General features: G+C 40.8%; 1 protein-coding gene and 2 long non-coding RNA genes across 6 annotated transcripts in view; 2 read left to right on the plus strand and 1 right to left on the minus strand.

The window, feature by feature from the left end:
- The window catches only part of LOC114159437 (RNA binding protein fox-1 homolog 2-like), a 66,320-nt gene that overhangs the window by 21,045 nt on the left and 17,487 nt on the right, over positions 1-27,788 (plus strand). For all 4 annotated transcript variants that reach the window (XR_003598579.1, XM_028041410.1, XM_028041412.1 and 1 more), the window contains exons 3-6: positions 14,841-15,038; positions 17,940-18,113; positions 18,521-18,574; positions 19,627-19,719. Coding sequence is in view for 3 of the 4 variants with exons in the window: in XM_028041410.1 (XP_027897211.1) it covers positions 14,841-15,038; positions 17,940-18,113; positions 18,521-18,574; positions 19,627-19,719 (519 nt within the window). In the remaining variant the exon portion in view is untranslated. The remainder of the gene's footprint in view (positions 1-14,840; positions 15,039-17,939; positions 18,114-18,520; positions 18,575-19,626; positions 19,720-27,788) is intronic.
- LOC114159439 (uncharacterized) lies at positions 19,945-27,587 on the minus strand. The gene is made up of 2 exons (XR_003598581.1): positions 24,821-27,587; positions 19,945-20,900 (listed from the first exon to the last, which is right to left on the minus strand). It is a non-coding gene; the product is annotated as an uncharacterized LOC114159439 (long non-coding RNA).
- Positions 22,423-25,921, plus strand: LOC114159438 (uncharacterized). Its single transcript, XR_003598580.1, has 2 exons — positions 22,423-23,901; positions 23,939-25,921. It is a non-coding gene; the product is annotated as an uncharacterized LOC114159438 (long non-coding RNA).

The raw sequence follows: 27,788 nt of genomic DNA on the forward strand, positions 1-27,788 counted from the left end.
TGGATGCTTTGATGGATAGGAGGCACTGAGACGGAAAGGGAGGGAACGTTTTTAAAAAGAGGGGCGGGAACAAGAGGGAGGCAGAAGGGGGGAGCAGCAAGACGTGTAACGCGAGCATGTGAATGACAGCCTCGGAGCGAAGAGAAGAGAGAGAGAGGAGGAGAGAAGAGACTCAGCCTGGCAGGAGGAGAGAGACGGAAAGGCCCAAGGGGGATCAGAGCGGCCGGGCCGCCGAGACGAGGAGAAGAGAGGTTGAGAGTGACAGGCAGACGGAGCTTGCGCGCCGGGGAGTGGGAAGAAGGGACGCCGGTTTAAGACGAAAGGGGAGCAGGGGAGGTGGAGAGTGAACTAGGGAGAATTTAAACGTGCGAGACAGAAGTGGACTGAAGCCATCTTCAGCTCATGGTCCTGGGGCACAGGCGCAGGAGAGGTGGAGGAGTACGAGGAGGAGAAGAGACGCAAAGGGAAGGAGAGGGAGGAAGCGCCGGGATAGTGGAGAGCTGGTCAGCGGTTCTTCCTGTAGATCAGACGATGATGGGGCTGTACTACCCAGCTCTGCTCCCGGTAAGTTCACTCCTTCGGCAGAGCGTGTTTTCGTAAACTACCTTGCGCACGTGTCCGTCGATGCAAGGCTGAACGGCAGAGACACTAATGGTTATTTCCTCTGAGTTTGGTTTGGCTTCGTGTTGAGGTAATTGGCTGTACCGTTTACGGTACTGCCCCTCTCTGCTTTGCTGTGTCTTGGCCCAGGTGAGGCCTCTGTCAGATAGTTGGCAGAGTTTCAGACCAACAGCAGGGCTTGTCCCTGCAGCTCTGCTGTTCTCTCCTTGTATAACACCCTGCAACCGATTATTGCTGATTGCTTTGCTTGTTTTGCTATAGTTCAGGATGCAGTGTTCAGAATTTTGCAGCCAATTTGTGACACTTTTTTTGTAAAGCATTGACCTGCCTATGAAGGTTTTAACTGATTCAGATTTCTCTTAAAGAACTATCACTTTGGAAGAAATCTGAATAGAGCAAAATGTTTTTGTAGCTTTCTTGCTGAGTGGTCATTTATGTTGGAAGCAAATGGCATGTCACATCAGTCACAATAAAACAGTGACTAATTTACCTTTAGCGTAATAAATTAGTGGTCACAGTGAATCCCAAGATCAAGGACCATTACTGTCCACAAATAGCTTAACTCTGGAAATACTTACAGCCCCCATCTAAAGACACTTATAAATGTTCATTTTAATTCTTAAAACACCAAATATACTTTAAATATACAGAGTGGAAACTATCTTAGCACTAACATAGAAGCTAATATGTATAGTCTTCCTCATCTGTGGTCTTGGGGAAACAGCTAATCAGCTCCAAGGAAAATGAACAGCACTCCAGAATTGGCTGCTTTGCCAATGCCAACCAGTAGCATGTCATGTAACATTTGGCATAGGTATTTCAACTTCCCAAGCTTAAATTTCTTTCTTAAATGTTAGAGAAGCTATACGAAACATCTGTGACTAGTGTAGTTTCTGCAAATAATTTGGAGAAACTATTAAATTTAGCTTACCAAACTGTGAATAAGTGGGGATCCACTGCAGTCACTGCGCCTAGCATTGCTAAAGCAGCCAAAATTTGTTTCCTCTTAACCACGTTTGTAGCAGCTTATGTTAGCTATTAGCACAGTTCGCAGAGATAGTAGAGCTAGCTAAACTTAAGAAGCCGTCTGCTGTGTATGTAATGCAAAAAAAAAGAGCAATTCCAAATCTAGCATCTTCCGTGACATATCAAAGGGATAAAACTGACCAGTTTTGTAGTTAATTCAGACTTCCTACTAGCTGCTCAAAATCTTTCTAATTCTCTTGAAAACCAGAATGAATCAAACATGTCGTGGCATGTTGAAACATAAAGTTTCTTGCTGTCTGCTTTGACTGCCCCACAACGCATTTTAAAAGTAGTCGTCTTGCCTGAGAGTGACGTGAGCAGCTGGTATGGTGCATTCAGTGACTGGAAAAATATTGGATTTTTGAGATTCGCCTCTGATCAAGCTGAAAATTGGCCAAGTCCTGTTCATCACGTGTTCCAAGTTCTTGTTTTTGTTTCGTCTTTTCCGCTTTTATTGTAATATAAAACATTTTCGTGTTGGGTCACTGCGGTGGAGGCGAAACAAGGGCAAAAGCTGCATATATGCATTGAGCTGGCAGAGTAAAAACACTGTATAGCACTAAAACCAACTCAAAATACTAGATTGTAATGCAGTTGATGTTGCGTACTGGGGGTGTTCTCAGCATATGGTGGGTGTGTCTGTGCTACTTTAGCTGAGAGACAGCCTGAGGATGAGAGCTGCGTTCTGGCCCTGTTGCAGCACGTCCAGCTCTCCGCTCGTGGTTTCCTCTGGGCCCGAGGGCGGGCGGCTGTTGGGATCGCATGGAGATGGTAGAAGAGGGGAATGCGCACGGATGCGAGGTAGCGACAGCTGAAAACCGCATGTGTTGACATGCACGTTTACTTTTGATACTGCAGGCTTTCTCCGTGCTGACTGCACACACTGTCACGTTGTGTTTCGCACGCTCGTGTTTGAGTGCGCCACATCATGTCGGGGAGAGGCAAAGGTTTTGTCCAGCATTTTTCTCTTTTTACCGTCGTCATCCAAGCTGTCCGACCAGCTTAACCTTCATCTGTGCACTGGATTTTTTATTTTTATTTTATTTTCCCCTCCAAAGGGGTCTTTTGTGGGCTCTAGTGTCACTTATACAAAAGTAGGCTGACGAGAAGGGGGAAGAAAAGGGGTGAAGACATGCGGCAAATATCGCCGGGTCCGGGAGTCGAACCCGCGACGGCCACATCGAGGACTCAAGGCCTCCAAACATGGGTTGTGCTATCCCCTACGCCACCACAGCACACCCATCTGTGCACTGGATTGAGAGAGGCAGGTACCGAGGCACACTGGTTTCTGTGCACAAAAATACCACTATTAAAGAACTTCGCTCCAGCATTTCCACCTATCTTTGATTTAAGCCTGATTTTGAGCCAATCAACAGAATTTAGCTGATTCCTGTTTTTTGTGCCTTTCCAGCCTTTATTGGTCATTAATAATTCAATCTACAGAAAGAAATGACGTCACGCTGTGTGTGAGCTTGTAAAACAAGAGTTTTGCTAAGGCTGTGACAAGATTAGCCATGTAAAAGTACCAGGATATTTTTCTTCCATCTTAAATTTGCTTCCCAAAGTGTTGTCTTGGAGCTGTCAGCTTGTGTCTTCCTATAGTGAGGGAAAGGCAAGCAGCTATCTAGAACCCCAGAGGGAAATGTACTGGCTTGACAGTTAAACCCAAAACCACTCATGCTGTAACCCTGGCAAAGTCTAAGTTTGAAGTAATCTTTTAATACTACCGACACATTTCATCCGATGGAAGTTGTTGTAACGTATTGAAGTGGCTCAGCCAATCCTAACTAGAGAACCTCTTTAACAAAAATAAACTTTTCTAAACACAAGTTGAAACAGGCAAAAAGCGGACCAGCAATTATGAAAAAGGTTTGTTCTAAATCTGCCAATAATATGAACAATTGTTGGCTTAACTGTGTGATTGAGGCTCTTATGACGATGTTTAAAAGAAGATAGAGCTCAAGCTTCTTACGTGGCTAGTTAGCATCGCTCCAAAGTTTACATGCTAACAGAGCTGGAGTCGGTATCTGCTTTGGAGCTTTCCAGCAACATTAGCTACAGTATTATTTCACAGCTTACCGTAAGTCTAGGCTGAATTTGATCATCTGTAGTCCAGAATCTAAAAGTATGTACACCAATCAATCTTTGTCTGGATTATTCGATATTATGAGTTGACCTAATTTCCTTCATTTTTAGGAGGTCGCAATCGGCAGATATTTGAATGAGGAACCGATTTTATCCAAGGATCTACGGACCAGGTCAGGTCTGCACATGTGCGTTTAACAAAAATCCTCCCCCAACTGTTGCCAACTTTGTGACTTTGTCAGTATATTTAGCGACATTTAAGACAAAAGAAATCTTTTTCGGCCGGGATCGTAATCGGCAGGTCAGGCTTTTGAAAGATGGGTGATCGACCAGAAACCTGCACCCATGTTCAATATTTAAAACTGTTTAAAATTTATGAAATCTTTCACTAATTAGTAAAACCACAACAAGGGAGCATATTCGAGTTTTTTTAGACATCAGGACCGTCTTAGAGTTACACATGTAGCATAAAACCATGACACAAACCTAAAGTTAAATACTGATTACAGTTTCTTTACAACTCAGGTTGTGATTTGTGAAACCTTAATCTGCGTACCCAAATGTAACGAGCTTTAATTTTCGCACAAATAATGCTTTTGTGACCCGGAAACATCCCCATACCTGGCAGACTTCCGATCTTACCTTAAATCTTAAGGGTTTCTAAAGACTGCCAACATTCCTGAGTCCCGTAGACAGTGAGTGCTCCTATAGTAACAGCTTCCACACTGAAGGGTGGGGTGTCGCTTGTGTACCCCAGCTGTGTTGCATTAACTGACGGGAAAAAGATTCGAGTTTTGACGTCACGTCAGTGCTGGCCAAGACCCGGCGTGTGTTTTTATTGGGACTTTTGTTCCGATTCCTGCAGTTGAACGGCTGGAGGTCGACGTTCAGTTGTAAAGCTATACTAAACATAGAGTGTTGCGTAAGTATTGAACAAACACCTCTTCATCCTTACACACCACTTATGCGTTTTTATATATTCAACAGCACACATACTGGTCTATCCTCACAATTTAAATGCCTCTCTTGCAGAAGAGTTTTCTTGTTTCTCCAGTTGTTGTTTTTTTCGATATCCCTGCAAGCATGTGCAGCTCTAAGCTAAACACATTATTCATCTCCGACGAGAATGACGGCAAATGGAGGATGGCGCTCGGAATGAGGGGTAGAGGGGGTAGTTCCGCGTGGGAATGCGCTGTGAAGGTGACACTCCACCAGCCACGCCGCTGCTCTGCAAATTTTCTCCCTCTATTTTTGGCAGCCCGTCTCCAGAAGATTTGGAGACGACCAGAGTTATTTGGAGAATAGAAGTAACCGTGAGTTTATCTGCGGAAGATCAAAGCCTCAGTTTTACCAGTTGCGTTGGGGGTTGAGAAATAAAATAAATAAAAGAGCAAATAAAGATAAGATTTCATGATTCACTGCTTTTTATGAGAAAGGTTGAAAGCCTTCAGACTTCACTCTGGTATCCTGCTTTGTCTGGAAAAAGTATTTTCTCTGTCTGCATTAGTATGGAAAGATGACAGAGAGTGAAGTGATATTTCTTTCCAGGCTTCGTTCCCAATTCATTTGATTGTCCAAGGATTGTCTATTCGGCCATTTATGTATCTATTCATACTTCCGTTCATCATCAGTTCATCTATTTATGCATCCATCCATCCATCCATCTCTTCCTCTATTTCTGTCTTCTTTCTTTGCTTCTTTCTTTCTCTCTCTCCATCTTTCTTCTCAGTAGTAAAGGAAAATAAGTTACATTAACTTTAGACTAATTAATATTAACCAGAAGTTCATTTAAATGCACACCAGATTTTTTAAATTTATTTATTTGTAGAACAGTTTAAAAATGATTTTAAACCGATTTTCCTTTCTTTTGACAAACATTGATAACATTTTGTCGGTCTTTCCTAATATACACTGAAGTGAAACCACATTCAGACATTTCAAGCCCGACCGCTGTAAAAATATCTACCATACGCATATTTATCTTTTGTGTCACGTGAAGTCAGAAAGTTCACATGAAAGACGCGCGGCCATTCTCTGGTCTCATCAGGCCGGTGGATGTAACTTTGTGCTCCCGTCCGTCCCTGCTGGGCTGTTATGGCTACCTTCCCTGCTGTCGGCACATATCAGGCCGATGCCAGCAAACACAAACTGAAAAGAGAAAAATGAAGAAATCACAAGTACACCAAAAACCTCCATTCTGAGCTCTTTTTTTTTTTTTTTTGAAAATGAGAAACTACATTAAAATAACCCCTCTCATGGAGATTTAGATTTCTGAGCCAGCTGTGCTGCACATTTGTCAAAGTGACAAATCAGTTTAGTCAGAGATTTAATCAGGAGCACTTAATGCCGAGCCAAATCATCTACCTACCACACCGGACAGAGTCACAGGGTGAGATTAATGGGATTCGTACCGTCTAACCCTGGAAGTCCCAGTTAAAGCAGAGCTGTCTGCACCGCTGGCCTAATGTAGTGTGTGAAGCCTCTTCGCCTCTGGGTTAACCGCTTCCCCGCCGTCCGACGCTAGCGCCGCTCTGAGCGCCCGCCGTCTCAGGCTCCCGAGCTGCGTGCAGTCGGAGGTGAGGTGTGAAAGTCGCCTCGCACCGCGCGTTGATGTGGAACACAGAGGTGTGTCCAAACAGCCCAGCAGCATGTCTGGAACATCTAAAAACCGTAGAGGAGCGACCAGGGCCGGGTAAGGATAAAGGCCCCTGGGTAGGAGCCAGATTTGATACCCTATCTGCAACAGAAAATGTTCTTCCACTAATGCAAATTACAATACATTCATGGGTAGTGACGTACATGAATTGATGTATTGATTTGGGACATATCCTGATCAGTAGCTAGATGTTATCTCCCTCCTACCCTCTACTTCAATTCATAATTTTTAAATACTTATGTATTGTTTATAGGCCTGTCACAATAACGGATTTTCTGAAATGATGAATTCTCCCAGATGTTATTGCGATAACCAATATTATTGTTGTTTTGAGACTATTTTCTTGTAACATAACGGTAATAGCATAATGACGCAATAACACATTCCCAAAGATCAATAAACTTACTTAAATTCTGATTAGCATTTAACACTGGAACTGGGAGACATTTTAAATATCCGAAATAAATTAACAAAACAGAATCAACGAATAAAATGCATTAAGTGTCTGTAAACAAAATTGTCCTTCCAAAAAAAGGGCCTAGTTTAGACCAAAGCACAAGACTGAAGACTTTTGTCATCTAGTTTTTGGTAGAAAGAAAGGAATGAGAAAAGAGGGAAAAACAAATCAATAAATCATGTAAGTGGAAACTATTCCGATTTTGACAGATACCGTTTTTTTTTGTTTGTTTGTTTTTTTTTTTTGTCTGAAAAGTCTCTAAATACATCTACAAAGTCGCTAAGTTGATATTGATAACTGCGCATTTTCAGGCCTTTGCAGAGGCAAATAAGATTGGTGTATAAGATCGGTTTCAGACATAAGTATTGGCCAAAATTAAGGAAATTGGGGTCGATTTATTGCCGCATCTCTAATTGATACATTAATTAATATTAACCCTATTCTTTTATGTGGACAACCTGGTTTCTGTCCATCCAAACAATCTTGCAGCTTCATATATAAAGCCCGACCACTCTTGATTTATCTACCAATAATTTATATTAAACTTTCCTTTTTATACTTTAAAATATCTTGGACTAATTTTTCAATATATTATTCTATTTAACAAAAGGTCTCAGCTATAATAGGTTCGGACAGAAACAGGATCATCTAAATATCGGCACAGCTTTGTATTTTTAGGCTTCATTGCCCAGGGTGGCATAAAGAAAAGCCCCGTCCCTCTGATTATGATAACGACGCCGACGCTGACGATGATCAAAATTGTCAATAACCGACGAGCCGCGTGTCACAGATCTCAGCAGGCGCACAAAAGCCGCTGGCGCCGAGCGACAGCGGCCGGTTTGCTTGAGTCATGAGGTTCCAGTTTCACACGTCACGGCAGAACGTCTCCGATTCACACGTAAGCTGTACGCTTCTTTCAGTCGGGTTTTTGAGCTCAGACGAAATCTTAAATAAAAAAAAAAAGTAAAAAGTCCCAGAGGCTATGTGAAGCCTGTGTGTGAGACTACGTGAATCTGCGGTACTCCTGGGGGTTCCAGGGAGTTATTAGTTGTCGCCAGAGGGAGAACACCAGTCTTGAAATGAGTAGTTCTATTGAGAACAAATGCGGGTCTGCGGCGGCCGCAGCATGCGACTAAAAGTTCTGTAAAGTGGCTCAAAACCCTGACTCTGCATTTTCGGCTTTTCATTGTTCAGTGTATTGTAGGGAAAGTTTCATTTGATTAAATTTTTTACTATACCATCTGTGCTATGCTGCTGTAAAACTACATAAAATATGTTTACAGTGCCTCACAAAAGTGTTCACGCCTCTTGGATTCATTCAGGATTTGTTGGGAACCTACCACAAAGTTGAATGTGCTTTATTTGGATTCATGGCAGACTAACATTAAAAAAAAGTTAGGAAGTAGAAAAGATAAGATTTTAAAATCTGCAGCTCTTTTTTGGTGTATTATTGCCCACCAGCTTTGCACATCCAGAGAATGAAGTGTTTTCTTATCCTCCACAGGAAATGATCTCAGGCTCCATCAGATGAGACGTAAACATGACTTCAAGTTTTGCCTCAGATTTCCAATTGGATTCATGTCATTTAGTCGTTGCAGCATCAATGTGTGCAAAAGTCGCTTGGATTCGAGATTTAATGGATGATTATATTTCAAGTGCCGTACATTTACTCTCTGCATACAGATGAGGCCTTTGACCATTTTCTCTCTTTTTCTTTTTATCTTCTTTACTTTCTCTCGTTCTTTCTTCTCTGCTTTCTCTCTTTCTCTTGTTTTTTCTTTCTTTGTTTGGTCTTTGATTTGTTCTTTTATTTGTTTGTTCATTCTTTTGTTTTTGTTTTTTCATTTTTTCTTTCAATCATTTGTTCATTCTTTAGTTTGTTTCATTTGTTCAATCGTTTGTTCTTTTCTATCTTTTTCTTTTAGGTTTTGTCTTTTTATTCTTTCTGTGTGTTTTCTTTCTTTCTTTCTTTCCTTCTGCTCAGATGAGATCAGAGGTGAATGCAAATGCACACCACACTTGTCTGATTTGTATTTATTTATTATGTGCAAAGCAATTTTTAAAAAATCATGCGTTTTCCTTCCTTTTGACAAATGTTCACCAACATTGGGACAGACCAACCAACATTATGTTGGTCTGTCCCAATGCACTAAGGCTTGTGGTTCAATTATGACAAATTTCAGAGGGCATGAAAGGTTTTTCCAAATACTCACAGACATATTTGATTAATAAATTTGGTTTGTTTTGAATGGAATAAATGGTGGGGTGAAAGGCCCACACGTACACGACCATATAAGGAAATAGGCTGTGGCCTGTCCTTTGATGGACATCGCAGTGCAGACGGAGCTGTAAGCTGTAATAGTGTCTGCTGGTGGTTTACAGGAGAAATTACCGCCTGGGTTTCATCAAGCAAAGGGAGTCGAGGTGGTTGGGTTGGGGGGTTTTGTTAGGAAGATGGGAGATGAAGGTAAACACCACTTACTGGAACCACAGAGGAAGAAACGAGACGGTTCGCAGGACCCGAACCTATAAGTAGAGCGGCTCTCTCTCTGCAGACGGCAGTCGGTTCCACTAGTCTAATTATCATGTATTACTGTGATTGATGAGCTTCAGCAGCTTCACTACGTGGCTGTCAGTTCTGTCTACGCTTTAGGAGGCTGGAGTTGGAGGCTGGAGAAGGCTCCCCCTCCCCCACATCGCCTCGCTCTGTGTGTGCGGAAAGCCATATGGTGTCACAGGTAGCCGAGCTGCTGCGCATTTCTGTGTGTGCATGAGTGGAGTGCTTTAATGACTGTGCTTTCCCCTCCGTTTTATCTATTTATTTATTTCTGCTTGTTGTTACGGCCGTGTCATGTTGCCAGAAAATAACCTTTCGCCTGATAACGCGATCTTCTCTGTCACGTCGGCTCAGCTTGGTTTTCGTGCCGTCTGTTTAAATCACATCCCAGAGTGTCAGAATTCACAGCGGAAAGTTTTTTTGTTGTTGTTAATGTTTTCAGGCCAGCTATAACTCCAAAAAGGGAATGCCTAATCATTTCCTGTATGGCCCCACTCTTGGGCCTCACTTTTATTATTCCCATCATACTTTTTTTTGTCTTTTTTTCCATTTTCTCCCTCTTTCTGTTAGACCATATGATCGTGCCATGTGGAAGCAAGCAGCTCCTTAGTCAGCAACTCTTGTGCTGATTTCAGTCTGTCTCATTATTATTATTATTATTATTATTATTATTATTATTACACCATTAGGCTATTTAGACATCTATTTGTGAACAATAAAGTTTCCCTATTTTGTACTTTTGGGTTTAGAAGCATTAAGATATTTTAGCATTAAAAAAAATGTGTGGATCAGTGATACAGAGATTTCTGGTGTTATATTTTCTCTGGAATTTATATAATTAAACCAACACAAAGTTTTGTATAATTATGAAGTGAAAACAAGAATATGCTTTTTTATGCATTTGTATTCAGCTGTCTTTACTTTGATTCTTAAATAAATGGGCAATATGAATGTATCATTTTATTGCCATATTTTGTGCAATTATTGTAGCAACAATAATAAAAGTGATAAGAATAATTTTTATTACTACTTTCTTTTAGGTAGTAGCTAGTAGCATCATAGTCACACAAACACAAATGCGGCTCAACATTCCCATTTGCATCTTTAATACACCAGTCACATTAAAAAATTGTGATTAGTATCACTAGCCCGCACATGCTCTCACTGAACAAACATTGTAGAAAAACGTTTAAAAAACCCCAACAAATCTTGACAAAACGGACCATTTAAAAAGAAAAGAAAAGTAATTCATTGGAATTTATTGAAATAAACGATAAATCAAAGTTCTTATCACAATACGGAATTTATCACGATAAACAATAAATTTCCATCCCTGTCGCCTATTTGGTAAAACGGCATGTAATTGAATCTCCAGCTAACTCTGGAGGAGCTGGCGAGATCCGCACCTCCGGTGGGAGAATGGGTCGACTAGGTGTGGGTTAGTTCTAGGTACGACGGCATACCACTGTTTCAAACACTCTAAAATATTCAGTCGAACAATTTCTAAAGTCTTTTTTAAAAAAGATTCTTGAGAAGGATTTGTGGGGAACGGCGTGTTCCTGCCCGGCGCAACTACAATCAGTCTGATTTCTGTTGGCCCGAAGCAACACAGTCGGCTGTTTGGAAAGTCACAGCGTGGAAACTAAAGGAGCACAGCTCGTTACTGCAATAAAGACGGAACTGTTTCTTAGCTAGGCTTTTTAGGCGGCTAATATCAGCTCCTTGAGGATTTAATCTGTTCCTCCATGAAGAGCAAAACACCAAGAAGCAATCTCATCTCCAGCCCCACAACTCTCATATCTTGGTTTAGTCCTCTAGTATTGTGTGTATTTGTTTTAAAATAAATCTTCCAAAACTCTTGAAAAAATCTCACTTTCTTCTAACGGATTTTCTACGCTTGTCTTAAGCAAAATAGTAGGAATTAACGTCGTTTACAACATTATTGTAGCCAGTGGTGGGCACTGTTAACTTAGTTAAAGCACTAATTATAAACTTTAATTACACTAACACTAAAGTGCTACTCCAACTGAGCTAATGCTAAAGCGCTAACTTCAAATCAAATGATATCTGCCCTTGAAAGACTATAACCCTCAAGGACCAATTTAATTTTGAAACAATTCACATGTTCTAAAATGCATCCTAGATATTGTATTTACGTTTACATGTTCTCTACTGTTTTTTTTTTTTTTGGTATGAAATTGTTGGTGAAAAAAGAGAGGAAATGGAACCGACTTCTCCCACTTCAAAATAAGAGCATGAATATAAACGTCTATCTACTTGAAGAATTCTTAGCAGTCGATAACCAAAACTTATCCGGAAAAATTTATTCAGGAAAAATTCATATAGGGAAATCTAAGAGCGCCAATTGTTTTTAAAAGTGATCAAAATCACAATACGGAAAGTTAGCTCCGCATTAGCAGAAGAGTGCCCGCCACCGATCGTAACGGCAATATTAGCAGCGCAAATATAATAATTGCTATGTGTTATTTGCTTTAAACAACGACACGTAGTTTAGTTAACTCAGCAAAACTGTAGCATTTTTACTCGAGGGTAAAATCTTATGTAAACATTAGAACTATTAGTTACGCAATCCTCAGATTTGGCCATTATGTAAGAGTGTCAAGAAGATTTGAGACCCTCCAAAGGGACAGCCGGAGCTCCAACAAAATGATTTGTATCAAAATATAGTCATGTTACAATGACCCAATCATACTGTGGTTCTGAATCAGATTTTGCAAGAGTTAAAAAAATTAGGCATTCTCCATCCAGTTAGACTTAATTTGAACTAGTTTACTTTTCAATCGTGGCATAAAATCTCAACAAAATACGTTTAAGGGAAGAAAATGCGGGAAATAAAGTTTGAGGGGTGTTAATACTTCTTTAAGGCGGTGTAGAAAATGAACCCCACGCTACTAAATCAGCCTCAGGATACAAGTAGATAATCAGAGTCTAGATTGCAGAATCGCGGTCAATAAAGACTTCTCTCCCTGCACTCAGCCTCCTCTTTTTTCTTTTTTTTCACCACTCAATATTTCATTCATCCTGTTTTCCTTCCTTCTGCCCAGCACTTTGTGTGCTGTATGAAATGAAGCCCCGAGCTAGGCTTCATACAGGCTACCGCACGCTCACAAGCTCGCGTGCCTTAACAAGTGCGCTCATCCAGGGAATTACAGAAGCCTAGTCTTCTGACTAGTCTGAGTCGCGCTCAGCGAATTACTTTTGTATTTATCTCTTTGAACAGATTTGTTGTCTTTGTTTCCATCAGCTGGTGACAATAAGCACGTACAATAAGATGCAGCAGCACAGGTTTTTCCCCAGCGCTTCCTATCTCTCGCTCATCCGGATTGTGCGACATCCCCTATCTGTCGGGCCCAGGCCCCAGAAGCCGTCTGTGCTGCAGATGGGCCTTTTAGCCTCGGCTGCCTGCTTACTGCCAGAGCGCCCATCACTGCAGCAGAGCGGCGAGCTGTCAGGCTATAGGATTAGAGGGAGAGCCCAGTCGCGTTGCGGCATCTTAGTTACTCCGGCTAATTAAAAAGGCTGTCTGGAGACGGAGTGTATCCGGGCGTCAGCCAGCCCAGATACAACTCATGGCAGAGGGCCAGTCGCTGGTTCACATGACATTACCATGGGATCATCGGGAATGGACCAGAATTTGATTCATTATATATACCATTATGATTAGTTAGCAAAGATTCTATTTACAATGTAGAGTGTGATATAAACGCATTCCTGTAGGAATATGCACAATCTCTGAACATCCATAAAAAGTCTTAAATTCATGTATCTAAAACTATAGCCCTAAATGTCTTGAACTCATGACAGAACATAAGTTGCCCTTAAATGCAATGTCAGGACGCTCTTGTAAAAGAGATTGTTGATCTAAAGGACTTTTATCCTGGTTAACCCTCTCGCAATCTTAGCGCAACGTGTAGGAGGAGCGTGGGGAAATGAGGGGTTGTTCGTCAGACTGTCAGTACCCGAAACTACACACACACACAAAAAATCTTGGCGGGTGCTGTAGTGGCGCAGGGGTAAAGCATAACCCATATATGGAGGACTTAGTCCTTGACTTGGCTGTCACAGGTTTGACACATGTCACATGTCTTCCCCCTCTCTCATTACCCAAAAAACCTTTAAAAAAAAAATCTAAACCTCACAAAAACGCACGCCCGGTAATTGTGATTCCCCCAGACCGCAAACAGAGTAAAAAACCTGTGGGGTCCAAATAAGGAGGGCTAAATAAACGTTGAAGAAAAAGAAATGTGTTAATCACAGGTCTTACATTTTTGTTGTGATTATTTAATCTCATATATTCTATGTAGTTTTAATTTTTCTCACGGGACTTTAATGTTGCACAAAAGTTTGAGTCGTGCTCAGACATCTTTCCTGCATTCTGTGACTCAGCAATTGTTGTTACCTGTAACCAGCTGCTAATATATTCTTGCTAGCTAGCTTGTTAGCTAGATATTTTACATATACGGAGGGTAAGTGCAAATTGATCGCCAGTTGGCTGGACAATGTTATCGTTTGCTATTGGCTCGCCTACTCGTACATTTCATTTATTTGCAATTTTATTTTTGCACATTTCTATCATGATACAAGTCTTAAATTCTATTCATAATTCATAATCAAAATTAATATCTGACTACTGTGAAGGCTGTTGGCTCCTAAAGTTGCTCTTTATTGGTGTGATTGTGTAACATGAAGTTGACTCTTAACTATTAAAACTTTTTGGTTTTGTTTTGTTTTTCTGGTTTAAAATGCCTTTGTCTCCTCGTCTTTTTGTTCTCTATTAACATTTCTTTCTCCTTCTTTACTGTAAAGCTTTTTCTCATACAGCTCAGTCCGAGATGCCCTTGGGTGTGAAAAATGATTTTGTCTAGCAGCGGTGCAGAGTCACCACACGCTGGTAAATTGGTTTTGCTGTAATCTGCAGCTCATCCAGCTGCAGATACAGATGCAGCTCTGCTGACAGGATACACGTATATTTAGCCCGCGGTGTTATTTTCTGCTTTAAAAGTCAAGCGGGAAAACGCAGAAACAAGAGCATAGCAGTGGCTTTGAAAGCGTCGCTGTATTTTATTATATATATTTTATTTTTGATCCCCCTCCTCACCTCCATCCACCCCAAACACATCTTTGTATTTCAAACTGTATCAAATTTTGTGACTCTTAATAATAGATGGGTTTGCTGTAAATATTTCATGGTTGGCTGACTGAAAACACATGCCTGTCAGAGATATGGAGGTGTAGAGACAGGGTGGGGGAGGGGATTATTCACAGGGAATAAAGGGAAGGGACGGAGAGCGAGTGTGACATTTGGTGCCAAGAATTTTACCTCTCCTCGTTTTGCCTGCACTCTGTAAACGGAGAATAATTGTTAATTTCTCCCAATCTCCTCCCCTCCCGCCTCACCCTCTTCCCTGATCCTACAGGGCTCCCAGGACTCAGCCGGCGGACAGGAGGGTTTAGTAGCCCCGCCCTTTACGACCTTCCCCCCACCTCCCCCTCCTCAAAACGGCCTACCGGGGACGGAGTTTGGTCCGGGGGCCATGTTTGCCGCCGCGGGCCAAAGTGCAGTGGAGGTCGGAGCCGGTGCTAACGGAGCCACGACTACAGCCAACAACAACAACGTAAGGACTCCTCCGTTAATAATATGTGAGATTGGACAGCAAATGTTTTCCTAATCCCCTTACAAGTACATCCCCCAAAACTAATATCACCTTGAAAGAGTTGGATACCTTTTCTCACTCATTTGAGACACTGAAACTCGTATATTGTATAGATTAGAGCGGAGACGATTAATCGGATGAATCATGATTAATCGGTTATTAAAATAATCGTCAACTAATATAGTAATCGATTAATTACTAACTGGAGTATGCTGAAAAAACATACTCAGAGCATGAATTAATCCAAAACTGTACAAATATATGTACATATACATCTTGCATTTAAGATAAATGCACTTTTGTCTGTAAATAGGCCTGTCACGATAGCAAATTTTGCTGAGCGATTAATTGTCTCAAAAATTATTGCGATAAACGATAATATTGTTTGAAGATCTTTTTACACTGATTTAATGGAAATGACGTAATAATGCATGAGGTTTCTTGTCAAAGATAGATGCACTTTATTTTCAAAAGAACACTAAATACTGGAACTGATAAACAAAATAAACAAAACAACCAAGAACAAAAATAAAATGGATTCTCAGTCTCCATTAACAAAAAACTCACTTGGAAAAAAAAAAACTAAACAACATAAAGCCAAAGTGGAAATAAATACTGCATTCAACCAAAAGAGTGCAGATTATGAAGTCTGTATATTATGTTGCCCTTCAGTAATAATTAGATTTAAATAGAGAAAATGGGCAGATCGACTACCTGATGCAATAATTCACACTACATGATTTTTTGCTCCTATTTTTCCCCATACAACAATCTTAGATCGTTGGTCTTTCTAAGATTGTGTGGTGTGTTACGGTAGATCGTCGTTGCCGCTCCGATCCAAATCAGGGTTTTTTCCCCTACTGGGATCTTAACGCAGCCTGTTGAATGTGACAGGCAGCCAATCAGAAAGCGAGGATTCTCCTCAGTGCTTTCTGATGGGAAATTACGTCGGGGAATCCCAAACAGCTGACACGGCGCAACCCGAAGTCCAGCGGACTTTGGAGATGATATGTGGAAACAACATTAATGTTTATTCAACATGCAAAGAATATAGAAATGACAAGAGGAGGAGTTGGAGCCAAATTGCTACCGCAGTTGATAAACCCGGTAACTTTTCAGCTGTTCTTCGTTAACGTGACGTAAATAGGTTATAATGATTTTCATTCGGTCAGGACTTTACGCTGACACTAGCCACATGCATTGCAGGTAGATTGTAGTAAAGCATTGATTAATGCCTGGTTTTAAATTTAGTTCACTGGACTTGTAGCCATTATTTTGTGCCCATTGTTGGACACCACATGGCAGGAACGAACCGATCGAACCGTTTTACCTAGGATTTCTGTCGGCTAATGTTTGGTCTGTCAGGTTTTGAAAATGAGCCGACAATCGGCTGGCAGCTCTAAGATTGTGCAGTGTGCGCTGGGCTTTACACTAAGGAAATGAAGAAGGGAGGCACCGGAGTTGAGCCTTTTTTCATTCAGTCTCATTAGCTGAAAGAGAAAAAGGTCGGAAGAGACGATAGTGCCGATAATTAAAATGACGTCGATAGCTTTAATTTATCGTACGATTAATCGATTTATCGTTTATCGCGACAGGCCTATCTGTAAATATGTTTTACTCAGAACTCCTCAAGTAGCACTGTTTTAACTTCACTGGGTTCAAATTCACTAGAGAAAAGCTATGTTTTTGCATTAATGGTACTGGAAGATTTATATTAAAAACTATTCCTCATTCATCTAAAAAATTTAATTGAAGAATAAAAAGAGGGATTTGATTTAGAGGGGGGGAGGAATTGGTTTTAATTTGCATCTTAATAAAAATGGCATGCTGGAATTGATTTATACTTTGTCGTAATTTTGGGACCCAGACCTTTCTGATAACTGCTGAGCGTCTTTTTGATGATGAGCTAAAAGCCCAATGTTGGAAAGCCTCCCCACCATCACACTAATATTTAACTCATTTAGCTTCTGTGATCAGATTCAAGTCAGACGAAACAATTTAATTTAGAATATAAAATGCCTGTTAGAGGCCTTAGCCTCAAACCCGCAAAAAAAAAAAAAAATGCTTAAAGGGGCAGTGTTGCATAAAATTTACTTTTTTGAGCTTTACATCTTGTTATGATGTTATTCCCTCAACAAAAACACATCTGGAGTGTTGCTTTGATTCTTTTATGCATGTTTGAGAAATCCTTTAATCTCCCGTGGCAACCGATCAGCTGCGCAAAACACCTGGGTGGACCTAGCTCCGCCTTCAAGGACGAAGCTCCTTCCCAAGAGCTGCACTTAACAAACTTCCGAACTTCCACGACTCCGCCACTCAGCTCCTTCACTCCTGGCTAGTGCCAGCAGTAATTAGCAAACACCTGGTGGAAATGAGCATCAGCTGAGCTCGTTATAGAAGCTGCTTCTCAGTGAAACGCTTCTAAAAAACTTTAAAGGGTTAATAGAGCAGCCATGTTGTGATGACTTCCTGAATGCAGAGTTTCAGAAAGAGCAGGATTTTTTAAAGAGACAGACGCCCAATTTCAAGGTGTCAAATTAGGAAATAAAATTTCTTTTTAAGTCATTTTTGATAAACACATCATTTTTATAACAACTGAAGGTGACATAGTTACTTGATTGTGCTGTAAAATTACGCTATGTAGCTAGAAAACACATAATACCGCCCCTTTAAGACAGAAATTTTTGGAGTTTGCAGACACTGTCCACCCAGTCTGCCTGAATTTGAGCTATTTTGGAATGCATTTCCGGATGTTGTTTGTGTAAAAGTTTCCTTCTACTTCACTTTTATTCTCTCCTTTTTGTCAATTTTCCATGTTAAATCTAAATTTTTGTTTAAAAACGCTGTCTCATTCCTCCTCAGGGAAAGACGGAGGAGACGTCTCAGGGCGAGGCGGGTGCGCAGTGTTCCGCAGGAGGCACGGGAGCGGGCGGCTCAACGGGGGACTCCGCGGAGGCCAAGGGGACCCCCAAGCGCCTCCACGTCTCCAACATCCCCTTCCGCTTCCGGGACCCGGACCTCAGGCAGATGTTTGGGGTACGGACCGCTCCGGGCAGGATCAATAAATCAGTCTAGACGCGTGGCGGAGCGCTCTGGCGAAACGACCACTTTCTGAGTGGGCAAAAGAGTCAAAGTGGGACACGGGGGGAAGGCGACCATGGGGGTCCTGCTAATGCGTTGAGGGGTCAAGCTTCTAACTGTGTCAGTGTGTTAGTGTGAGTCGCAAAACCTGGGGAGGGAAATGGGACAGAGCAAGCAAGAGGTAAACACAGTTTAATGCTGAATAAATGCTGAAAATTGTCTTTGGTATAATAGTGACCCCTAGTGTACGTTTGCTGAAAACCTCCTACTTCCAAACAGGCTTCAAAGAAGCTTTACTGTGTAATTATGGTCAATTACTCGTTTATATATTTACTGGACTCTGCCTTCTGGTGTTTTTGCAGCAATTTGGGAAGATTCTGGATGTAGAGATTATTTTCAATGAGAGAGGGTCAAAGGTGAGTCGTTTCTTTTTCTGATTTGTCTTTGTTTGAGTGAGATCAGTTCTGATGTGAACACGATGCCAGAAAGCAGTCAGAGCTCTGATTGACAGATTGGATTTTCTCCCGAGGTTCTCACTGTGTGATTTAAAAAAACAACAACAACAAAAAACACACTTCAGCAGTATTCACACTCAAAAAAAATGTAATAAAATGTGTTGCATCATCTGCCTGCTTTTATTTAAAACAGAAAGGCGACGATAAACTCTGCTGCTGCAAGAATAATAAGACGCATTGAGCGATAGTTTCTTTGCCTGACCTTTGAACTCCGGGTAAAAAGTCGCTCTGTGTACACGTGCAAAGATAAAATAAAGCTGCTTCTTTCTGTTTGATTGCACTTTCTGGAGCGTCTACATCTATATCTCCAAACTAAAGATATTGTCAACAGATGTTATGTTTTTCAGTAATCCATTTCAGAGAGGAAAATTTTAAGTTATGGCCTACACAATCATGAGGAAAACTGCTGAGTTGGCAGATTTAAGAAGGCACTGCTAACAATGAAGGAAAGTTTGGTGGAAGGAAAAAATGTACAAGTAAAAGTTGCAGAAGCAGCAGATTTGATTTTCTCCTGAGATTCTCACTGTATGATTAAAAAAAAAAAAAAACAACTCGTCAGCAGTATTCACACTCAAAAAAATTAATAAAATGTGTTGCATCATCTGCCTGCTTTTATTTAAAACAGAAAGGCGACGGTAAGCGCGCCTTTCTGTTTATCGTCAGGCTTTAGTATAGCGGCATTGAGATGGCATTCAGAATATATTTTCAAATTGATTCTTAATTTAAATTTGAGATGATTGCATTGGTTCTCAATTTTGGCTCATGTTACAAAAGGTTTGGACACTTTAAACCTTAAGACCGGAACACTTTAGCTGTAAAAAAAAAACCGGCAATAAAATGTTTTTTTTAGCAGTGAAAACCGGACCCAGTCTGTTCTGCCGTCGCCCTTCCTTTCCCCTCCTCCTCCTCCTCCTCTTCCTCCTCCTCCTCTCAAACCTCGCTGTGTGCCGCAGGGTTTCGGCTTTGTGACATTTGAAAACAGCGCCGACGCAGAGAAAGCCAGAGAAAAGCTCCACGGCACGCTGGTGGAGGGCCGTAAAATTGAGGTAATTTCCCCTCTTTCTTTCTCTCTCTCTTTCCTTCATCTTCTCTCTCCGCTCCTCAATCAGTTCTGCTATCTGTCTCCATCCCATCATCCCTTATGTGATATGCTCTGATGCAGCCCACTGGTATCCTACTTCCCCCAGTCCTCTGCAATCTGTTTCCTGTTTGTTTAAAATCCAAAGAGACCTCACCTTCTACTTTTTTTTTTTCTTTTGCAATGTTATGGGGGTTTTTGTTGTTTTTTCTTTAAATGTGCTGGGATTAATTTTTTTTTAATTTTGGAGGGGGTGCAAGAACGTGAGCAAAAAGCATGCCTTGTTTTCACGTCAACCTGTCGGCCTCCTTGGCTTCGTTTCCCCGACGACGCTCCCCTAGTTAGCCACGCCGATGTTCCGATTTTCCACGCAGCAGCTGGAATGATGTTTGTGTAGCTGCCTCTGGAGGGCATGAGAGAGGAGCCCGGTGAAAGTGACAGTATGATGCATGGCAGATTGCAGTCGGATGCTCTTTTGTTTCTCCTCCTTGGCATTGGGTTCACCTCTCTCTCTCTCTCTCTCTCTCTCTCTCTCTTGTTGTCTCTCTCTCTCTTTCTTTCTGGTACTAATGGGTAATTGCAGCAGCAGCATGCTGGCGTTCGCATGCTCACTGTTACGGAACGCTGGATTCTTTTCCAATGTTTATAATCTCTGTGTTGTTTTTTGATTTTAGGTTTGTTTGGATACAGTTACACATTTTCTGTTTTACTGAAGCATGTGCTGAGTGTTTGAATGCAGATTTTGGTTTTCTAATCAGGGAATTTTTTCCAGCCCGTCTTACTTGATCCACCACTTTAAGCTGGGATTTCTGCATGGGCTTACAACGGGGATTTCCCTCACCCCCACACCCCACTCTCCTTTTTGGGCGTGTACAACTCACTTCCTGCATGATGGATGAGGCTGGATGCTTTTTCTATTTTAATTTTTTTAAACTTCTGCTGCAGTACAGTCGAGAAAGAGAGGCAGCCACCTGCATCCTACGGTGCAACATGATTCCCTTCCCCCTCCCTCCCTTTATCCTACCCCCACCCTGTCCACCTTCAGCCAATCAGCAAGCAGAGCGGATGCCACTGGAGCCGGTTCATCCTGCATCAGTCTCACCCATGTTCAGAGTGTCTTTGTTTGACCCTTGGGGTTCTGCATGAAATCTGCAAAAGATAAAAGAAAAGAGTGTGTTTGTGTTTCAGTCGTCTCGTCGCATGCGTCTCGTGGTGATGGTCTGTAGCTTTGCCAGGCGATCGGCAGCATGAGAGAGAAGAGAAACTGTGGACCTTTTCTGTTTTCCGTTTCTTCTCGCTTAGATTCGGTCACGATTTCAGAGTTTTATTGAAGCGCGTTTTGGACGGAACAAGTGGGATATTTGTCTTGCAGTTCAGAAGCTCTGAAATGCAGGCCTCAAGTTACGGTGTCTTGCAATAGGACTCAGACCTATTCACTGTGTTTTATTCGGATTTTATGTGGAAGGTCGACGCAAAGCATTGCGTGACCTCAGCAACTTTAATTCAGTCCAAAGAATTAATTATGTTACTACATAAACTTTGTTTTGAGTTGTAAAAAAATATTCCTTGATAAAAAACAAAAAGGGCACCTTGCAAATAACTGCTATAAAATATGACAAAAAACTAAGACTGCACCCATTGTAGTTTTCAGATTTTATGCCGATATCAATTTATTTTTTTCTTCTTATGTTTTTATCTGAGAAGTTGCTAAATAGGGAACAGTAGTTGATTTTCAAACCGTTGCGGAGGTTAATGAGATCAGTGGATAAGATAGATTTCCTGCGTAAATATCGGTCCAAAATTTGGGGATTCAGGCCTGATTGGTCGGCCGATCAATCGGTGCACACCTTAAAAAAAACTTTCTCATTTGGTTTTAGAATAAAGAAAAATGTTATTACATTTTCTTTAAAAAAGTTTTCTAATTACAAAAATGTGTGTGTGTGTTTTTTTTTTATGAAAACAAGGGAAAATTCTATACAACCATTTTCTATATTTTTCCATTTAATAGTTTTCAGTATCGTTTAAACTATTTAGAGCTGACATGACATCAAGTGCCTTTTAATAGTCACCCGTTCACTTAAATCGGATGTTTTCAAATTTGTAGATGTAAGAAAGAAAAGTTTGCAAAGGTAAATCAGTATGAATCCTTTTGTAAGACACTGTATAGTGATATCTATATGTGGCCTTTTGCCATTTCTGTGTCCTAACTGTCCACTGGCATGCGGTTAGCTAAAGAGGCCTTGGTGTGCATGGTTCATGTTTTAACATCGCTAGCCGTGCGCTAATGGAGCCCGTAGTGTCGACGCAGATGTTTTCCTTGCATGTTTGTTTTGTTCTGGCGGATTAGTTTTAGTAATGAGGCGTCATTATCCGTTTCTTTGTTTAGTCAGCATGACCGCAGTTGCCTCCAGACGGCCTCAGACCCTTTTAGAGAGGCCGAACAAACCTGATGACGTAGAAAGGAATGCTGCACTCGATCACTCGGTGCATGTCAGTGGAAATTTGCCAAAGCTCCTTTGTCGTGGCTTCCCATTTTGTGCATGTGACGAAAACGAGAGTAGAAATGGATTTGCTGTGTTCAAAGTTATAACGTACTTTTTTTTGTCTGGGGTAAAACTCTGCGCTTTGAAGAAGTCAGTTTCCTGTATGCTTCCAGTGTACCCATGTAAGTGGCCCAACTACAGTTCACTACCTGCTTTTCTGTCATCCCATCACATTATAGTCATCATAAATTATATATACAAATGTATATATACACACACACACACACACACACACAAAGCATGGTTCAGTGTCTCATAGGATGCACTCTCAAACACGGTTCATTCCTCTCATCCCATCCATGGCTGTTTCTGTTATCATGTGTATGCCTAAGGATAAGCCATTGATAGTCACATTGCTTTTCTTTTCTTGTCTAAGATAATTATGAATATATAATTTCTTCAAATTTTCCTCATTTGACCCATATTTCACTCTTACGTGGCCTCAAAGCATCGTCTCTAGGTATGGGCTTTACTGAACCATTTGTGTTACAGTAGGGAAAATAACCTTGGTGAGATTATCAATTCAGCTAAAGGCAGACAAACACATTTGAGAGTTTCTCTGATATCTTGAACAATTTGGAGTGGAAATTTATTAAATGGAAGAATACACAAATTGGATAAAACGTATAACAAAGGTGTGAGAATATAAAAGGAATCATTTTAGTGCCAATCTGTCTGGTGGCAGCAGTTCAAAAACTGTTTGACTTTGTGTCTGGACGTTGATTAACCAGTTCCGCCACTTTGGTATCATCCGCTGATTGAGCAGTCAGGTTTTCCTCAAACGTGGATCTGCAGTCTTGTAGTTGGACAATCTGATCAGCAGTGGACCGATCACACAGCCCTGAGGGACCCCAGTGTTCAGTATTATTATTACTATTATTAGAGATTATTAGAGAATCCAGCTGGGTCATTTAAATGATTTGTTTTTCCTTAAGGAAACCTAGATATTTGACTAAGCGTTGTTGCTTTAGTGTTTCATGTCTGCATTATGGGTGCACAAATAAATCGGCTCTGATTTCCTTAATTTTGGGAGTTCTGCAAAGATCTGAAAACCAGCCACCAAGTCACATCTATATGCGCATTGTTAGCAGTAGTCACCCCACGGATGCCAACTTATCGATTTCGTTGCTATATTTAGCAATTTTTCTGACAAAAACCCCCCAAAAAACTATTTGAATTGTTGAGGCTCTTTTCAACCCCTTAACTGGCTGTACCAAAATCACCAAAAACGGCTGAAAAGGTATGCCCAAATTAAATCATCTGCTGTTCTTGAACAATTTGGACTACATGCAAAAGCTTGGTCTCTTTATGAAGAAGACAAGCTACATTTTTTATTTGTCCAGTCAAATATACTCTAACTGTAAGTAGTTTGTAGTTATTACGTTTGTAACACAAACATTTTTTTTAAAATTCTGCTTCACCCAGATTTTTCATTTTTATTTCTTGTAAATGCACATTGAGTGTTGATTGTATGGACTGGAAAATACAATAAATCTGTAGAATAAAGTATTCTGCTTGTGGATTTCAAGACTGATCAGAATAGCACAAAAAAGAAATGTCATTTTGGACATGTTTATTTTTGAGAATGTACAGGTGTTGTCCAAGTGGTGCCATCTGGAGTCTCCATTTGGCATCTCCAAATAGCACACTTGGACAACACTTGATATACAAACTTCAAATGACTGTAACTCCTCAGTGCCTCTGCCCCCCATTCTCGCTCTTTGGTACGCTCTACCTCCCTCGCTCTGACTGTAGCAGCAGACGACTAAAGGTTTCCGGTATTCTCAGATCCAAAACTTGTCAGCACTCTTACGGCCATAATCGTCCACTCCCGTGAGTTGTGAAGTTTTGCTTTACATTCACTTTTGACACGTTCTGACAACGTGTCTCTCCGTTGGTGAGAAAAAGTCCTGTAAACACCGTTACGCACGAGGGCGCACAGAGCCCGACTTTGACGCAGCAAAGGCGCACACATTACCCGTGGTCACGCATGCAGCTGGTGGATTCATCTCAAAACAAACCCTAAAATGCCTTATATCCTTATGACAGGACACGTGTTGGCTACACATCTGTGGCTTTAGATTTAGTCTCCGAGTTGAGCAGTCAGAAATATTCCAAAAACAATACAGGTATGTCAAAACGGGCTCAAGTCGCTCTCTGGATATTATTGGCTCGGGAAAAGTCATTTCATAACATTATTGGTGGAATGCGGTGTCAATCAAAAGGGGCTCTAGGCTGCCCAATAAAAACGTCATAATGGACACCGGCAGAGTTTAAAGAGGAGAAAATCAGACAACCTTGATTTGTCCTATGGATGGGATGCCGCCAGTTAAGGGGTTAACTAACCAGTTAAGGGATCGGCCTGAGAACTGCAATCAGTACATTCCAGTCAGTACATATACTAGGTTTCAATCAGTTTAATGTTATTGTAGTTGAACTTTTTTTTTGTACCACTTATGAGACAGTAAGTAACCAAAATAGCAGTTTCATTTCGGGAATGTTGAGGGAGAAAAAAAAAGTAACTACCAGAGGAGAGAACATCCCTGTTGACCCCGAAGGTCGGCTCCTGTTCCAAGCCGAGTCGTTTGTGGGCGATCTGTTGTTGTCGGAGTGTTGAGGAAAGTGACGGTTTCTCCGCAGCGCAGAGTTTTAATCGGATATCACAGCAGTAAAGGGTGGAAAGGCTGAGTTCTGCGTGTGTGTGTGTGCAGAAGTAGTGTTGCAGCTCTGCATGCAAGCTGATGGTTGTGCTGTGGGGCATCAGTGAATACGAACAGTCAGTCCTCACTGCATGGATGTTTGTGGTGAAAGTGGTTGGGAGGCAATTGTGCATGCCTGACCCTGCGGACGCGGTCCAGCCCAAAGCATTCCAAACTCCTGGACGGGACGCATTCAATTAAATTTGACCGAGTGTTTTGGTACGCTGCACCTCTTGCTATTGTCCCATTTTGGCAGATGAGCTCCGTCTGAATCTGACCAGTCAAAATTTTTGCTCCTGCATGACTTTTTTTTTTTTCTCCCTCCTGGAATGATAAATGACTGAAGTGTGAACTTATTTTTGTGTTCTTTGTACATGTGTAAAATTGTAGAAAAGTTTGAAAAGAGTGCAACCTTTGTCCTTTTTACCCTCTCTCTTTTTTTTTCTGTTTTCACTCATTTGTCTTTCACATAAACCTCTGTGATCTCCTTGCCAGTCATGTTCGTCTGTTTTATTTTTATTTTATCTGACATTAACATGTAGCTTTTTAAATTTATTTCCTCCTCTTCCATATTTTATTTTTAGCTTGTTTTTTTTTTTTTAACTATTGACTGCCTTCATGGTGACTGGTAAAAGACTGTAAATTTAGCCCAGTGTCCCAACACACACTTTCCCCTTTATGCCGTAACTTCACCGCTAGAATGAGAATCGTTTCCTCATCTAACTAAAAGTGCTCTCGCTTAAAACGGATCGCAACAAACTCATTTTGCTGTTCTTGTTTTGTGGTGGACAATATTTGTTTTAATCAGCTGCAAATTTACAACACCTTGCAAAAGATATTCACACCTTGTGAACCACTTAAATGCATATTGTGGGGGGGGATTTAGTCGATACACCAGCAACAAGTAGTGCACAATTGTGAAGTGGAACAAAAAGCGTACATTAAATAATTATTTTTTTTCCCTTTTTATAGAATATGATCTAAGATGGTTAATATTAGGGCTGCTTATTGAATGTTTGTAAAATTACAATGATTCAACTTGCAATCAATAATAACATGCTTTACTAAATAGTGTTTTAATGCTTTTTATTCATTATAAATTTACCCATGATGGATGCAAAAAAAAAAAAGAGTAGTTGCTGGAAAATAATTACATGCGTGACTAATATTTCAAAGCAAGATTTTATTTTATTTATGAAGTAGCATTAGGCCAAGTGTGTTGAAACAATTAATTTAACACACTTTTTTTGTTTGTTTTATCTTCAAAAACAACATAAAGAGCAATGATCACATATTGTACTCCAGGCATACCTGCTTTAGAAATGGAACAAGCAAGTTCAAGTGTTATCAGAATCTCTAAAAACCATTTGGAAATAGTCTGGCAAAGTATGGAGTGAGTGTTTGTAGCTTGTTTTTAGACTTTTGCCATTCCATGGCAGCTCAGGCTGTTTGTGTAGAGTCATTGTTTTCCTTTAAGGTGAATCCCTGTGCCACGCTACAGTCTTATACCTAATCCAGAGTTTCTGCAGGGTTCACCATCTCTAATTTAAGACTTTTAAAGACCGTTATGAATACAATTTAAGACCTATATCACAACTGAAATGTACAAAAGAAATGCCTTTTTTTCAGGAAATTTGCAGATGTCATCCAGCCAACTGCCAATAAATTTACATTTATCAACAAAAAACTAGCTAGCTGTTTTGTATGTTTTTTTTGTGAACGTCGTCTAGCCGACTGCTGATAAGTTCACACTTTCCCATGGAAAATGCAAGAAAGCTAGCTAGCTACCAGTAATAGCAGCTTGTTACTCATAGTCTTTACCACCTGAGACACAGAATATAGTGAGCGATGTCTGCAACTCAGACATTTGCCTGATACAAAAGTCCTGTAAGAAAAACGGGACTTTTATATCCCGTGTCATAATTTTGTCGTGTCATAACCACGACAAAATTTAAGACCGGTGGTTAACAAATTTAAGGCCAACTTACCTTCTCTTTAATGACTTTAAGACTTTTTAAGGTATTGATTTTAGCTTCATGAATGTAGGACTTTTGAAGGATGCACAGACACCCTGAAATCTAACCCTGGACTGGAGTTAAAGATATGGGTGAAAGAGTTTTAAGATGTTTGTGGAAAACATGTTTAAGACCCTGTGTCGTTTTCCTTTCACTCAACAAAAGTGCGCTACTTTTTGTTGGTTTATTTGCCACATAAAATCCCTGAAAGCTGAAAGGGTGTGAATACATTTGCATGACACCGTAGTCTTACGGTGTCTTTCCAGTCTTAAAGGTGGTTTAGGCTGTTATTTACCAAACGGCCCCCTCCAGATCTGCTACTGGTCAGACCGGTGGTTTGAGCGTTGAGAGTTAGCATCCCCACCTCTTCCTTTTCTCTCCTCTCTCCTCCTCTCCCTCAGTCTGCTCTAAGCTGACACTGCTGCAGTCAGGTTTTCTTTTTAATTTTTTGTTTGTTTGTTTGTTTTTATTTCAAATGTTGGCAATCAGGGGGACAACTAGGTTTCTTTTATTCCTAGGATGATTTGTTCCTTTATTTATTATATTTTTTCTGTTTCCCTGACGACTTCTGTGTGTTGTTGTCAGTCTCCACGGTAACCACTCGCTGTTTCCTCGGCAACGGTAAGTTGTGTACAAACATCTATCACTGAACTGATCCCTTGAAAAGAGGCATTTGACAGTATTCTTTCCAGGCTAGTGCAGTTAGAGCGAGCGCCATGACATCTCCACGTGTGATTTATTGATTTTTTGATTTTCTTTTTGATTTTGTCTGGCCCCTTT

The sequence above is a fragment of the Xiphophorus couchianus genome, chromosome 16 (assembly GCF_001444195.1).
Source record: "Xiphophorus couchianus chromosome 16, X_couchianus-1.0, whole genome shotgun sequence".
Classification (NCBI taxonomy): Eukaryota; Metazoa; Chordata; class Actinopteri; order Cyprinodontiformes; family Poeciliidae; genus Xiphophorus; species Xiphophorus couchianus.